Source organism: Candoia aspera, chromosome 1 (genome assembly GCF_035149785.1).
Source record: "Candoia aspera isolate rCanAsp1 chromosome 1, rCanAsp1.hap2, whole genome shotgun sequence".
NCBI lineage: Eukaryota > Metazoa > Chordata > Lepidosauria > Squamata > Boidae > Candoia > Candoia aspera.
The window spans coordinates 23,555,552-23,571,616 of record NC_086153.1 but is presented as its reverse complement, the minus strand read 5'-3'; the positions used below and the strand labels follow the sequence as shown (position 1 = coordinate 23,571,616).

The 16,065-nt window shown below is 41.3% G+C and overlaps 1 protein-coding gene across 8 annotated transcripts in view; it reads right to left on the bottom strand.

Moving 5' to 3' along the window:
- The window catches only part of PTK2B (protein tyrosine kinase 2 beta), a 94,376-nt gene that overhangs the window by 24,216 nt on the left and 54,095 nt on the right, over positions 1–16,065 (bottom strand). For all 8 annotated transcript variants that reach the window (XM_063300421.1, XM_063300470.1, XM_063300454.1 and 5 more), the window contains exons 4-14: positions 15,569–15,656; positions 12,540–12,619; positions 11,918–11,980; positions 10,841–10,895; positions 9,813–9,953; positions 8,688–8,762; positions 6,702–6,803; positions 4,214–4,331; positions 2,542–2,581; positions 1,600–1,646; positions 1,027–1,080 (exon numbers count right to left, since the gene is read on the bottom strand). In XM_063300421.1, coding sequence (XP_063156491.1) covers positions 1,027–1,080; positions 1,600–1,646; positions 2,542–2,581; positions 4,214–4,331; positions 6,702–6,803; positions 8,688–8,762; positions 9,813–9,953; positions 10,841–10,895; positions 11,918–11,980; positions 12,540–12,619; positions 15,569–15,656 — 863 coding nt within the window. The remainder of the gene's footprint in view (positions 1–1,026; positions 1,081–1,599; positions 1,647–2,541; positions 2,582–4,213; positions 4,332–6,701; positions 6,804–8,687; positions 8,763–9,812; positions 9,954–10,840; positions 10,896–11,917; positions 11,981–12,539; positions 12,620–15,568; positions 15,657–16,065) is intronic.

Below are 16,065 nucleotides of genomic sequence, written 5' to 3'. Positions count from 1 at the left end.
CACACCATGCATAGTATCATATACCTCAATCAAGTCCCCTCTCATTTGCCTCCTTTCTAGATTAAAAAGCCCCAAATGTCTCAACCTTTCTTTATAGGAAAACTGCTCCACCCCTTGATCATCTTAGTTGCCCTCCTCTGAACCTTCTCTAGTTCTACTGTATCCTTTTTTGAGGTGTGGCAACCAGAACTGCACCTAACATACCAGATGCGGTCACACCACTGATTTACATAAGAGCATTATGATATGGGGCATCTCTATTTTCAGTACAATTCCTTATTATCCCTAACATGCTGTTGACCTTTTTTTTTTTTTTTTTTTACAGTAGATGCACACTGTATTAACACCTTCATTATTCCAAGATCTCTTTCCTCATCAGTCACTGCTAACTTTGATTCAATTAGTCTATGTAAGTAGTTAGGATTTCTGGCACCAATGTGCTTCACTTGACATTGTACTTCATCTTTGTAAGGCTAGTCTAAGCTTTTGTTTCCATTGATGGCAGCCAGAGGCAGGATGTGATTCTATTCTGGAATCACAAAGCATGGCTGACTTAGGGAGGGCAATCTGACCCAAAACAATTTCTGAAATGTTTAATTAAATTTAATTAAAATGGCCCTCTCCTGTCCTACTGCTTTGTTTTTTGTTCACATAACATGATAACCCTACCCTTGACTCAGCTACCCTTGACTTGGCTAAGCATATTTTAGAAACCAGTCATTGGATAATGGGGTTAGACTTAATAGTCTAAAGGGTCCTTTCCAACTCTGTTTCAATGATCGTATAACAATATAACAATACTAAACAATACTATAACAATATAACAATACTGTATCTCTGAAGTGCCTATTTTTTTCAAGAAAACCCTTTATTTTACATTGGTACATCATGTTATCCTAGGTACCATTTCTGCCTAACAATACAGCCACCAAATCCCTTCTATACATCAATACAGTCTAAAAGTGCAAATGATGAAACGTTAACCCTATATATTATTTTGGAAAGGGGACCAAGGTCTGAACAAACCTCCAGATTTGGGTCTGGATGCTTCATCTGGAATCTCAGCATAAATGTCAGAATCTGGAACAAAACATTATCTGTTACTTCAGTGTAAATATCCTTTCCAACAAAGATATCCCATCACCTGGTTCATATAAATATAACTTGGGATGCTTCCAGAAGATTTTACTGTGTTCTCCAATACAGCTTCTCTTCTTTCAAGAAAAAAAAAAAACACAAGGGAAGGAAAGATGGAAGGGTTTCAAATAAGGACAGTTGAGTCATTATGTTAGACATTGCTTGTGGACAGAATATTCATTTTTCTATTTCATTGTTGACTCTGATAGAGAAGCTCGGCATACTTTTGTAATGTTTCAGAAATCTGTGCAATCTATTTGATTAGAAATGATAGGACAACAAAAGTATGCAGACATCAACCTAGTGTAAACTCCTTAGTGTACACTCCATCATTCCATGACTTCGGTTAAAAATGCCAATGCTGGAGGTTAAGACAGATCAAAACTCTTGAGTACACAGTTCATATATCTGATGTCATCAATCCTCATAGATCTGATAGTGGCAAGGTAGAACTCAACTTACCTCCACTGAAGCTCTCTGTCAGGGTGGATCTCTTCTCTTCTATATGCCTGTGGGCAGAAAAATATTCAGGAACAGAACTGGGTTTGCTAATTTCCTCTTACTGAGATTTCTTTTGACTTGTACAAAGGAATGTGAGCATTAGGGAGTCTATCAATATAATCAATCAAAATGAAAGCAATTCTTCCAATAGTGATGAAGAGTTTCACTTGTTTATGGTCCCTCCATTTAGGATAATGTTTGGGCACCTAAGAGAGGGCTAGAGAGCCAGTCTGGCATAATGGTTAAGGCACCAGGCTAAAAACTGAGTGACCATGAATTCTAGGATTCTAGACCCAGCTTAGGCACAAAGCCACAAAGCCTCTTTCTTAGCTGTAGGAAGAACGCAAGGGCAAGCTACTTCTGAACATCTTGCCAAGAAAACTGCAGGGACTAGTCCAGGCAGTCGCCAGGCATCGAGAAATGGGAGGAGGAGGAGCAGTGGCGGCTAAGGAAAATAAAAATGCATGAAGAGTCCTGACAGATCAAATCATTGTCCATCTACAATAATTCAGCATCCTCTCTCCTACAACGGCTGGTCAAATCCCATTAGAAAGCTTATGAGTAGAACAGTGAAGGCAACCACCCTCACCTGCTGTTGGTATCCCAGCAATAGGCACCGTATAGTACAATTCTATTTTGTTACCAGCATTCGTAAGTACTGATAGGTGTTGGCTCCATCAATTTGGTCAACATTTTTCTGTGAACATGGAACACATACTTTTCTACTACCTATAATATTTCCAGACAGCCAAAGTTCTGCTTCATCTCTGAGTAAAGTAGAGCTCAGGGAGCACTGAGGTGATTTCATGGCTAGTGCAAAACCGGTCTGTTCTCCTACTGTCCTCTGGTATTCAGTATTATGCACAGATAGGTTTCCTGGGGTAGGTCCACCATCTTACTTACTGTATTGGGACCTGAGGCAGACCAATCCTCTTATCATTCTCTGCAAGGGAAAAGGAGATAAGGCATTTCAGGAAACTCACAGCTCAAATCTTACTGGCCATTTTGCTGTGAATGAGACCTCTTCCCTGTCTTCTGATTTTTCCCTGTCTCCAAATAACTAGGTGGACTTCCCTTGTTCTTTTCTATTATTCTCTTACAGCTTTGCTTATTCCATTCCACCAAATGAACAGGGAGAAATTCTAAAATGAATTCTGGAACTGGAATGTGCAAAGGTTTCTGTAGCATCCATAAGCACTAATGAACTACAACATGGGCCAGAACATTATTATACAAGTGGATGATTGCTTATGCACATCAGTAAGATAGAGAGGACAAACAGAGAACTAACTGAATTAAAGTACAAGTCAAAAATAAATGCTTCCTTTCCAATGTTATATTTTAACTTTGAATGAAAAAGCCAAATAATTAACTAATTTGCAAGAACCTTTCCTTAACTGGAAACTTTGCTAATGGTGATTTTAGGAATGAGTAAATCAGGCAACTGCCTAAACCCTGTATTTGAGGGGGCCTTCAATTTTGACATAATTTCAATAAATTAAAAAAAAAAACCCTATAAAAATATAGGATGAAGACTTTACCATGAAGACTTCTTCATGTGGCAGGAAGAACAAGTAAGGATTTAACTTGGTTTTGTTTGCTTTCATTTATGAATTATGATAACTGTACTTTCACAGCTGCATCATGGGTTAGGAAATCATAGAATAAAAACTTATATAGCAACCCAGTAACTTTTAAAAATCAGTTTTCCATGGGGGCAGGGTCCCAGTTGACACTTGTGTCCAGGGCCCCAAATATTCTAAGGCCAACACAGTAAATAATCAATCAATCAATCAATCATCTATCTATCTATCTATCTATCTATCTATCTATCTATCTATCTATCTATCTATCTATCTATCTATCAATACAGCATTGTGCACCAACATGAACTATGGATATTAATATGATTTTCAGCATCTTCTTCTCAAACTAAGAATTTACCCAAAAATAGTTTCATGTGTTGCCTTAATTTGTAAGACAGGCTTCTGATTTTAAGGATTAATGGGAAAATACTACCATGAGATGAAAATATCCTGTAATTCTAGTTTCTCTGTATACGGTTGATTAGAGCTATAAGTTGGATCTAACATTTCCATACTTCCTAGTCAACACACCCAATACCATGTTGGCTGTAAATTCTGGAACTTGTAGTTCCATTGTATGTAGAGGCACCAAACAGAAGAAAGTGCTTCAGAACACGGCACTTTAAGATATGTTTTAACCTCATCCAACTCAAGGAAATATGAAGGCAGATCTGCCATAATCTCACACAGCGCAAGGCAGTGTATGAATGATATGATCCTGTGGTCAGGCTAAACATATAGATCTTTCCCAGGAAATCAGAATTCCACTAGAAAAGAACAGGACAATTCCAGATGATAGGTCAGTAAGAACCACCCACAAATAGCTTAATCTTGTTTTAAGAAACAAAGAACATCACCCACATTCTCCTTCAAGAATGTATGTGATATAGATCAATTCACTCTGCACTATTACACTCCCACTATGCTCCTTGAGATCAGGTAAGATCCACCCTTATCATATGCACAGGATCACTTGGTTGCTTTCTCACCTCTGTTCGGACGGACGATGAGGGAGGTATCCAAGGACCCCTGCAACCTGCAGTAGCCATCTATCAAGTCAGCCATGTTCTCTGCCTCAGCGAGGGAGGATGTCTTAATCGTCAAGGACTGCCAAGTAAAAAAGACACATAAAGTCCCTATGCCAACCACATAGATAGAGACTTCACTGTCAGTGCTCAAGAGTTTATCCATCAAGATAGTAACTACATTGGTTTAAAGAGCTTGGTTGGAACCAAAATACATGTTGGAGGCCAAGCTGAGAAAGAGGTGAACCAAAGCAAACTGTCAGCACTGGAAAGGCCCAAGAAAGTATCAAAAATAGAACCTTTCATTTTTGAACTTCTATGTTTTCTCAGACTTCCTTTATTTCCTGAGTCACTTGTAGCAAAGGTTTGATAATCTGCAAACTTAGCTGAGTACAACCTGTGCATCTGTAAAGAAAGTGAAGTCTCCCTCAAGCTGAGCTTAACTCTTGGTGATTTCATGGACATGTCTATGTAGTTTTCATGGCAGCAATCCACAATTAGCTTGCCACTGCCTTCTTCTGTATGTTTTTTCAAGTTCCAAGATTAGCATGCAACCCTCATGCTTTCTGATGGTCTCCTATGCAGGTACTAACCTGGTCTGACTCTGCCTAGCTTTCTGAGATTGGTTTCTACAAGTGGAATGGCTATAGCTCTCCAGGTCTTGTCTAGCCCCAGGGGCATCCACAGGAGGGGGTCAATGATGACAAAATGGTGGGCATGCCTGGGCAATTGAAGCCTTGCTCCTTTTTAACATGCACTGCATGCATATAAAAAGGGTCAGGACTTTGCCTAGTCACAACCACCATTTTGACCTTGCCAACCCATACCCACTGTGCATGCTCCTGTTTCATGAATTCCTTCAATAAATCTAGGATGTGCTATTGGCAAAGTGGTGAACAGCAAGGTTGCTGAATTTGCTGATGATACCCAATTGTGCAGGATAGTAGGATCTCTTCAAACTAAATGAAAGGGCTTCCAAATGGCAAATGTAGTTCAGTGAAATGAAGTGCATATGATGCACTTTCACATGCACATTAATGGCACAAGAGCTGGCAGTGACTGATCAGGAAACAGATCTTGGGAGTCACAATGGATAGCTTGATGAAAATATCAACCCAATATACAGTTGCTGTAAAAAAGCCTAATAATTCCATGTTTGGAATAACCAGAAATGGAACTGAAAATAAAACGCCAATTTGATAAAATCTTTTTATAGTTCTATTGTAAAGCCACACTTGGAATGCTGAGTATTGTTCTGGCTATCATGCCTACTAAAGGATACTGAGAAAGGGCAACCAAAAACGATTAGGAACTGGAGCGGCTCCGCTAACAGGAAAGACTACAGCAACTGTAGCTTGGAGAAAAGGTAGGAAAGGGATCCTAAGGGTATATAAAATCATGCACATGTTTTTAAAAATTATTTCATCATATCAAACTATCTAACAGAAAAAAGTGAGTATGGAAGTGTGTGTGTGCATACATGTACGTATGAGAGGCAGTTTGGTGTAGTGGATAAAGGCATTGGGCTAGAAACCAGGAGTGTCATGAGTAAAGATGGCGAGCAGGGGGCTCCCATCCAGACTGTCAAGCGCATGCGTAGCACTGAGGAATTGTTCAGCCATTCAAAGAGACACAGATCGGGACCGCCTTAACCCTTGGGGTTATATGTCTGAGTTTTTCCCACGCTTCTTCAGTTTGTTAGGATTCCTGTTAAGTACCAATAATAAATATTAGAGACCAGTTCCTTGTCTCAGTGTGTTTCCTGGTTGTTAGGACAAGGAGACAGTGAATTATAGTCCCACCTTAGGTGTGAAGCCAGCTGGGTGACCTTGGGCCAGTCACTCTCTCTTCAGCCCCAGGAAGCAGGCAATGGCAAACCACTTCCAAAAAGCCTTGCCAAGAAAAGTGCATGGATTTGTCTATGTAGTTGCCATGAGTTAAGACTGATATGAAGGCATATAAATCCTCACAGTATGAAATCTGTGGATAGACACGTTTTTCCTCCTCTCACAATGGTAGAATGTGGACATTACCCACTCAAAATAAATGTACAGAGATCTGAGACTGATAAAAGGAAGAAGTACCCCTTTATGTTGTCCATAGTTATATGTGAAATTTGCTGCCATCAAATCTGTTGATGGCCATCAGTTCAGATGGGTTTAAAATGGCTATTAGTCTTGATGGAAGTTTGATACCTCTGCAATCAGACATGGCATGCCTTGGTTACTAACTGCTAAGGAGAAAAATGGAGTAGGGATATTGCATTCTGGTCTATGCTTGTGAGGTTCCTGAATGCATTTGACTGCCTACTGCAGAAGGCTGGACCACACTAGCTCTTGGCCTGATCCTGCAAGAATCCTTATTTTTCTCTCTCTCTCAAATAGAGTGTTAGAAGACTGGAAAAGGGAGATAACTGAGATACAGTAAAAGCCATCCTGCACTTCTTTCTTACCTGGGGGTTCCCAGTAAGACCAAGCTGTAGCAAAGCTCTGCCTTCCTCCACAGAAGTACATTTTATGGATTTGATCTGCTTGAATTCAGCCAAGCAAGTAGGCTGCAAAGGAGCAACATTAATGTTTTTATGAATGATTCACTTGCATTACAATCAAGAAATCTTTCTGCTTTCCACACTTTCTAGGGTGGGGGGTAGGATACTATGCCAGACCTATACATGCAGAACAGCAGCATTCTGATTCATGCCTCTTCATTTTATACATTTCACAAAGAAAGATTTACAAGGACATCCTACACAGATCCCATTATATTTTCAGGTAAATGTGAATACAATTGTAATTTAGTCTCCAAGGCAAAACTGCCTTGGCCAACCCATACTTCGTATTTCACTAAGTGTTGTGCTTCAGTCTAGAAGCTCATCAGTTGTGAGACTTCAGCTCTAACATGTGAAGATCAGCTCTGCCATCTTGGAGCTAACAGACACACATAAAACCTTAGCATAACCTCCGACAATACTTAGATCATGCTGTAAGCAAAATACAGTGAAGCTTCATTGATAGCAAAATACAATGAAGCCTTATTGATAGAATTATCTCCAATCTTGGTATATGCTGAACCAGGGGTGTCCTAAAATAGCCTTGTCTAAAAGGAACTGGATTTTCCTACACAGCAGTGTCAGTGGCCATACTGGCCAGGCTGCTTCTAGGCTTGCTTGCTTGCTTATTTATCCATAGATCCATACATAGAATTATAAAGTTGGAAAGGGTCTTGGAGGTCATCTAGTCCAGTGTTGGCAACTTGAAGTTGTGTGGACTTCAACTCCCAGAATTCCCAAGCCAGGTTGAGGAAAACTGATCTAGGGCAACATTCTGCCCAGGGCAGGAATTCTCAGACCATCCCGAATGTATGAATATATACGTTTATATAATTTATGGGGCTGCCCAGCTCACAGTTTGAAACCCTGGGTTGTTTATATGGGATTAAAAAAAACACAGAAAACCCCCACAACAGAAACAGAAGCAACTATGAGCACAATGCAGCCAAGGCCAAAACCCCACTCATAATCACAAACCATTACACGATGGGCTCACCCAATGCCCTGGCCCTATGACTCGGGGAAAAGTCAGGATCTCACAGAATATTAACAAAATCAGGGCTGTCTAAATCTTGGCATGCCCTTTGGAAGAGGTGCCATGACAGAGAAGGCACACCCCCTGGGTCCCACCAGATGACAGAAGGGACTCAGAGCATGCCCATTCTGTCAGCACTTGTGGGAAAAGCAGAAACAACTGAAGATAGGCAGTTCCGCAAATAACCTGGCCCTGTGCCAAGAAGGGCTTTGTAAGTGATAACCAGAAGCTTGACTGCATCTGGAAGTATGCTGAGAACCAATGCAGCTCACAATCATTATATGGGTATTCCATGACTGCCCACACTGCTGCATTCTAGATCAATCATAGCTTCTGGATGGTGTTCAAGGCAGCCCCATATAGAATGTGTTGCAATAGTCCAAGTGGCAGGTGACCAAGGCATGAGTGACTATATTTGGAGGAACTAAGCTGGAGAATTCAATCCATCTCCAAGAACATAAACCTGAATTATCTAGTGGAGAGATAATATCCTGTGTTTCATGACTGTACCCTCTACAAGACCTTTGCCTTAAGTCTTACTGCTTGGTTTTACTGCTTGAAAGGACATAGTCCAACCAATCTTATACCTATTGGATTTCTACCCCTTGAAAGGTGCAGGAATCCTGCATTAAAAACTGTGTTACCCAATTGTACCAGTGGCATTCAGAGATGATAATTATGTGGCACAAAAACAACCCCCAAGTTACCATGGAAACACGCCTGCTCCCTCACCATCTGCAAAATAGCTTAACTTGTATTCAAGCAACAAAGGAAAGGGAACAATACAATGCGATGAAAATCCATATTTGATGAATTATGAAAACCCTTCTTTACAAGATGTCTGAACAACTCACCTTTGCTTCTTTACTTGTCATCTGCCGGATGCCTTTTGGGCCAATCACCAGGTCCACAGTGATATTCCATCCTTGCTGAAAAGGGACGGGAGAAAAGTAATTTGTGCTCCAGCTGAAACAAGACTTTCCTAATTTTTGCAGCCCCTAACATTCTGGGTATATTGAGCAGCTGAAGAATTCTAGAGCAGGACGTGATGCAAATGCCTAATTAATACTATTATCTTAAAGCTCAACAATAAGGTTTAAACTCTCCTGTATTTTTCAAACTTACATGGGATTTAGAAGGAAAATATCAACATATATCATTTTAGATCAGCAAAGTGCTGTACATTTGGAAAAGTGATTCGGCTGCAATTTCATCAACCTTTCAGGTTGTCTTTTGACTCTTAGACACCACATGAATACTGGAATTGGATATCAGTCTGGAAGTGGAGAGTTAGAGATGCCACAAAGCTTGAAGCAAAGTGGTGAGCCCCACATAATACGAAACTACTGTGAATATGATGCATGACCTAAGCAGCTCTTAAGTTTGAAAACCTTTTGGAATTAAATCCAATTAAGCACACACAGGCCCCAGCAAACATCAGGTAAGCAGGGAAGAGCCAAAGGCAAGCACATGTACATTTGGATAGAAGCCCCAATTAACAGTAGAGAATGACTATCATAAAACACGTAAAGCCTGCTTATCTCTGCTAGTTATCAAGTCTGAGGTTTGGGGATATAGCCTTTTTTCTAAATATAACAATGTCAGGCTAACGAGCTAGAAAAAAAAGTTACTTTATTTGTCGAGATTTTTCACTATTGTCTTGGATCACCCCCAACCTATCTGGCCCCCATCTGCCAAACCCTTTCCTTTGTCTTACAAGTTCCAACCCACTCAATTTCAGCTTCAGAAGTTCTAAAATCCCCAGACTTGGTCCATATTCCTCTTGCAGCCCGTCAGGGCATCTCTCTGTACAGTACTGGTAGAGAAGACCCCAGTCACAATCTATTACGACGGCATCCTGAAGAGACGAAGTTTGCAAGGCCAACCTTGTTTGATGCATCTGTTTCTAAACTGTAATTGGAACCACAACAAGGCCACACAGACTCTGGGAAACATTTCCTCGCCTGTCCAATACTTACAACCAACTCACAGCGATAGCTTTCTTGGTCGATGTTGGCAAAGGCGGACAGTGTGCCAAGGAACTTCATGATACATTCGTCCTCTCGCAAGAGCGCATACTGCTGGAAGGTCTGCTGGATCATCTTGCGGAATTGCTTTGGCTATGAATGGGAAGCAGGGAGGAAGAAAAAGGAAAAAGGAGGAAGAAAACACCCTCAAACTTCTTAATAAATGCAGTCAGATGGGATGAAGTATTTTTTCCCTAAACTTTCACATCTGCGCTGCTGGAAACCTAAGATTTTTCTGTTCAGGCAAGCAGCGCAATTTAGACAGCAGATAGTGTGAGGTGATTGCAATTTTCAAATGGCTGTTTCTATTGTTTAATTCCGTTGTAATTACAGAAAAATGCCCCAGTACTTTGCTGAGCTGCTTTTTGATATGGAGAGAAACTTTTACGAAGTATTTTTGACCCACCCCTTCAGTCTGAAAGTGATGGTATAATCCATTTAGCCATTTCAGGTTCTGGAGCCCTTTTCTGCCGTTTATGTAGATCAAACTCTAACCCTGCATCTGTAGAAAACCACAATGCCAACGTGACAGCATGCAGTGATGTCCTTATGCAAATGCTACCGTTACACATTTCTGTTGCAAGATCTGACACAAGTACTTAGGTTGCATCCCTGGTGTGACGATACTGTCATGCATATTTTGTCACCTCCCCACTCTCATGGATGTTCTTGCTTTAAGCCTTAACCGTCTAGCTTGTGGGTCCAAGTTTGGTGGCAAAGCAGGTGGTTACTTTTCCCCCCCTGTAATTCAGGCTGTGAAAGAACTGTTCCACTACAGTAATTCCTGAGATAGATCAGACTGGGGAAGAAAAAAAAAGTGTGTTTGTGTGTGGGGGGGGGAAATTCACTCCGAATAATTCTAGGCAAACTAGGCTCTTTCTCAGATGCATTGAGACTCCCATCAACTCCAGAGAGCCTGGCTAATGGCTTGTTCCCGCCCTCAGTCTAACATATATACATGGGGCTAAAACATTCCTCACCTTCAAGTTCTCCTGCATCTGCTTTGGAAAGAACAAGTCCAGCCCCACTTCCTTCCTTAAAGAGAAAGAAGATGCTGCTTTACATGTCTGTAGGTGTCCAATACTTGGCCATTTTAATTTATGGTGCTTCTGTTTGGATTTGAAAGCCAATCAGGAGCCATTAAAATGGGCTTTAGCCATGCTCATTCAGCGTATCTTGCACTGCTGCCTACTCTCAAGCAAGCATCTTTTTCCAATCATCTGTGACTATAAGCTAGTGTTCCTCAACCTTGACATCTTTAAGATGTATGGACTTCAACTCTCAGAATTCCCCAGCCAGCATGGTGGCTGGGGAATTCTGGGAGTTGAGGTCCACACATCTTAAAGTTGCCAAGGTTGAGAAACACTCCCTTAAACAATGCCCTCTGGGCAAGGAGAACAGGGATGAGCTCTGTGATGGAGAGGAGCTTCCACTGAGATCTTTGTGGACTGGATGGGGAGGCCTCTGGTAACTTTACTTAGGCTGTGATGTGGAATCATACACTATCATTACATCCTTCCAATTCAATTAAAATGACCCACATCACTGTAGAACCTGGGCCCAAAACTAATACCGATTGGTGCCTCGGCTCCCCATCATTCCACTTCTGCACCGCATGTAATTTCTCTCCATTGATTCTTTTTCCAGCTCAACCTTCCTCAAGCAAATCAATATTGGGATTTCAGCTAGGATGCACTGGGGCTACAATTCTCAGTTTTCCCAGCTGAGACAGACATCAGTGCTAAGTGGGTAGGAACCAGACTCAAAAAGAGCACAGCAATTAGCTGTTAAGCCTTAGACACTGCTGTGAATCTGTGGGTGGAATCTGGGAGATCCTGTTTCTGGCTCTTATACATATATATGCACTCTCTCTTCTTCATACATGAACAGACATACACACCTACACACATTTAAAATATCTTCCCTGGTTATGCAAGCAGGTCTGCATATAGGTACACAGGTGGGAAAAGAAGAGATCTATCAGTCAGATATCACTGCAACTAATGAGAAACTTTTAAAAAAATCAACCAGCATAGATAAAAATATTGTCTACATACTCTAGGAATTCAAAGTTGGACTTCTTGTCTAGAGCATTGTGGGGCATGTCCTTGTAGAATCTCCTGCAAAAATTGGATATTAAAGCTAGCATGATTCCCAATTCAGCACAAAACCCATTCTGATGTTTTTAAATTGAACTTTCCCATCTCATCATCAATGGAACATCATTCAGTATCATCACCTGATTCATGCATAATGCTGAGCATTGCTGTGGTTTGTTTTGATTTAGCTAAATGTGGAAACTCACCTATTAAGAGTTAATGCTACAGGCAAACCAACCCATTATGGTTTAGCTTGGTGTGCAAAACTCATTCACCATAGCTTGTTCAGTAAACTGTAGTTAACAATATCCTGCTTTACGATTATGCAAGAGCTGACCAGCTTCTTGTAATATTCCTCCATCGTTGCATCCTCTCAGATTTCTGGCTTTGCTTGTGTTTCTTGAATTCATGCACAGTGTTTGGATTTCCTCAGATCCTTCTTCTTGCCAATGTCCCAGCTTCAGTAGTTTGGTTCCTGTTTTGCTACGATCATTGTGCAAGCCAAGAGAGCTTGACCCTGGTCATGTGTTTTCCAAACATGCTTGTGTCAGATGCAACCTTCTACATACCAAGTACATACCTAAGCTCCAGGCAGCCTAGCTGTAAGGCCATCCCCTCACTCACTTTGCTTGCATAAAGTTGCATGTATTCACTCCGGAGCTGAAAAGCACAAATAAGATGATCAGTTAAGGATCCCAGGTCCCTACCGGTGCTCACTACTCTTTCCCAAAAGCAGAGATGAGTGGGTGTTCTTGCACAGAGAAAATACTAGGGCTTCAAGTAAATGTATGAAATCATTCAAATAATAAATATTTATTCCTTTAAATCCACACATTTATTTATTTAAGTAACTACATTTATCAAAGTGTCAGCCTTGTGAGGTAGTCCAGACAAGAAACGCACCCAGATGAACCAATCCTACTTTACTGTAAGGTTACATTAACCGAAACTTGCAAGACTGAAGGTATTTCTCCCTCCTCTCTTTTTAGTCTCTGGAAAACTAGGGCGGGTCTCTTCTGGAACACTTCCCATGCTTTCCCTCCACCTATGGACTGAGCTGCCTCTTATCAGACTGTTCCTCCTGTCTCCCAAGGTCATTTCCACATACCATTACAAAGTGCTTTTCAACTAGCCTTTCCCATGTTAGATTTTGGACCCACCCACTTTATGTGGATAGGAGCATATACAGATGAAGCAGCACACCATAAAAGAAGAGTCTTGCACCTTCATCAGACCATGACTCATCTAGCCCAGCATCTAGCTTCTCACCATGTCCAATCAGAGGCTTCCTAGAAGCCTAGAAGCACAGCAGAAAGGCAATGCCTTTCTTTACTACTCTCCCCAGGAAACAATCGCTGTGGGGCAGAATCTCTGATTGCATAGTCATCCGGAGTATCATCATTCATATCCTTGGGATCTGACTGGGGATCTAACTAGTTAAGTCAGTTGCCACAATCACATAATTTGGCCACAATCGCTATGCTCTATATTACACACTGGGTGACATTTTTTTCCTCTCAATCTTGGTTACCAAATAAACCACACTGGTCATCCAAAATGTTCAGGGAGAGAGGACCATGAGTTTAGCAATGTTATCTTCCACATTAATTGTGCTCTGAACCATCTGCAGACCTGTTTAGTATTTTTCCTAAGCATTTGACTATAATCATGGGAACTAAAAACCTGGTCTCTAATTTAAATGAAAAAATAAAGCTTTTTAGATTAAAAAAAAAAGGGGGGGGGAAAGATACCAAATTCTTGAGTTGTGCCTGTGAAATCAGAAAAAAAAAAGTTCAGCTCAAAGTACAGGGCAAGTAATGCGGGTTGTGACAGAGTGCATACCGAAAAGGATCAGAAAGAAGTGAAACCTATCATCAGAGTTGCTGAACTTCAGCAAGAAACTTTTCCCCACTTCTTGCACTTGCACTTCTTTACCACATAGGGGACAGACAAACAGTCCCTTTTCCCACATAGTTGGCAGATGCTAGACATTAAAACACAGACTTCCTTTGGGGGTGCGAAGGGATGGGGTAAGAAGCTAAGGGAAGTCAGAACTGTGAACTGAAAGATCTGCAGGTTTTAAGGTCCGAAATACAAGTACAGGATTTTTTTAGCTCAGAATTCAGTTCATCAGCAGATCTAATACCTAAAGCAGTCATATTAAACCCTGCGCAGAATAATTCCTACTGCTCTTTGACACTCAGTTAGGAACCTCTGATTAAAAAAAATAACAACATGTTTTTTGAAAGCAGACAACCAGCCCTGCACTGAGGTGGTTGGTTCAGGTGATGGCTAGGCCATAAAGGTGACACTCAGCCTGCCTGCCTGCCTGCCTTTCCCACTTCAGCATAGGGAACCCTAAGTCATATACAAAAGTGACAGCCCCAGCCAGTACAATAATACCGATAATATACAACCGCAGAAATAAAACATATACTTAGAGGTAAAAAGTTACAACTAATATAATATTCTTGGTGATGCAAGTTCTTCAGCACTCAAGCTCCCAAAGCCTTGCAGACAGCTAAGTTCTTATCAGCTTCTGAAAGGGAGAGGTGAACTATTTCATAGGATGGATTCCACCCCCCCCTGCAAAAGCCCACTTTCAGCATTTAACCCAATATTGAATCTGTGCCCCATTTTGATTTTATACATGGATATATGTTTATTGTCTTGCTTGGTTGCTCCAAGGCCAAGAGAAGAAATGTTTTGCTAAGATGATGACACATCAGCTAAAGCAGTTTTTTTCAAACTTGGCAAGTTTAAGATGTGTGGACTTCAACTCCCAGAATTCCCCAACCAGCATGCTAGCTGGGAAATTCTGGGAGCTGAAGTCCACATACTGTCAGGGCCAGCTGAAGAACAATGTCGAGCCAGTATATTCCAAACTCCAGTTCTTTATTGCTTTCACTATACAGACAGAATCTTGCCAGACTAAGGCTACTCTAACTGACCTAAGGGTAAATAACCTGGGAGACTCTAGGGTGGAGCTACCTTGAACCTCTTAACTTTCCCAGCAACAGTCTCTGGACTGTGAATCCTCTTATCTGCCTGGAATGCGCTCCCTCCTTCCTGGGAATCAACGGCAGCACCGAAATCCACCACAGTTAAGTTTCGTTCATCCTTCCTGTCCTAAACACAAGAATAAATATTCCTCCTTTCCATAGGTTACAGCCTGCATCTTGATCTGTCTGGTCATCCTGGTGAAGAGGTCTTGAATAGTCTCATACAAGCACCAGAAATGAAGTCTGGATTATTCTGGGTAGGCCCACTAAGCATGCAGAAACGAACAAGTGGCTGCTGTGGACCTGCTCCCCTTTCCCTGCCATTTCAAATGGCTTTTATCATCTACAGAGTTTCTGCCTCGTGTTTCACCCTTTACTGTTTTGTTCCAGCTATAAAAAGTGCACTCCCTCCTTCCTGGGAATCAACAGCAGCACCGAAGTCCACCACACATACAGTATCCTAAAGTTGTTAAGTTTGAAAAACACTGAGCTAGAGGACGTGAAGAAGTTGCATTAGTAAGCACAATGGAGGTGCAACCTCACACATTCAACACAGTTACACCAGGGATAACTCTTTAAGTAGGGACTGCAGTCCTCTGATTCCAACCTGTTGGTAGAAGTACAGAAGTGTTGTCCGGTCCTCTTGGAAGCGCTCAACATAGTCTTCGGGGAGGTAGCGGACCTGGAGGTCATACCTTAAAGAGCACACCGAACTTTAAGTTAAACCAGCTGTCCTCAAGTTTAGGGCTCGGATTTAACAGGCTACAAAACCCAGCTTCCCCAACTAGCAGTGCCTTATCGTGGTTCTCTTTTCCACAACGCCACTTCTACTTCTAGTGCAACCTGTATTAGTTTTACATTAATATTATATGGATCCTTTTTTCCCTTAGTTTCTTCCCCCCATTTTAAGTTTATTTTATTTTAATCACTGTCTTGTACTCTCACCGATGGATTACTTTTGTTTCATTTTACTAACACAATTAAAACAAACAAACAAACAACCTGTTTGGAAATGAGATGAGAGTTGCTGGGAGTACACAAGCATAATAGGATACCCCAGACAAAACTGGACACCTCCCCCCCATTTCTGTCACCCCTTAATAC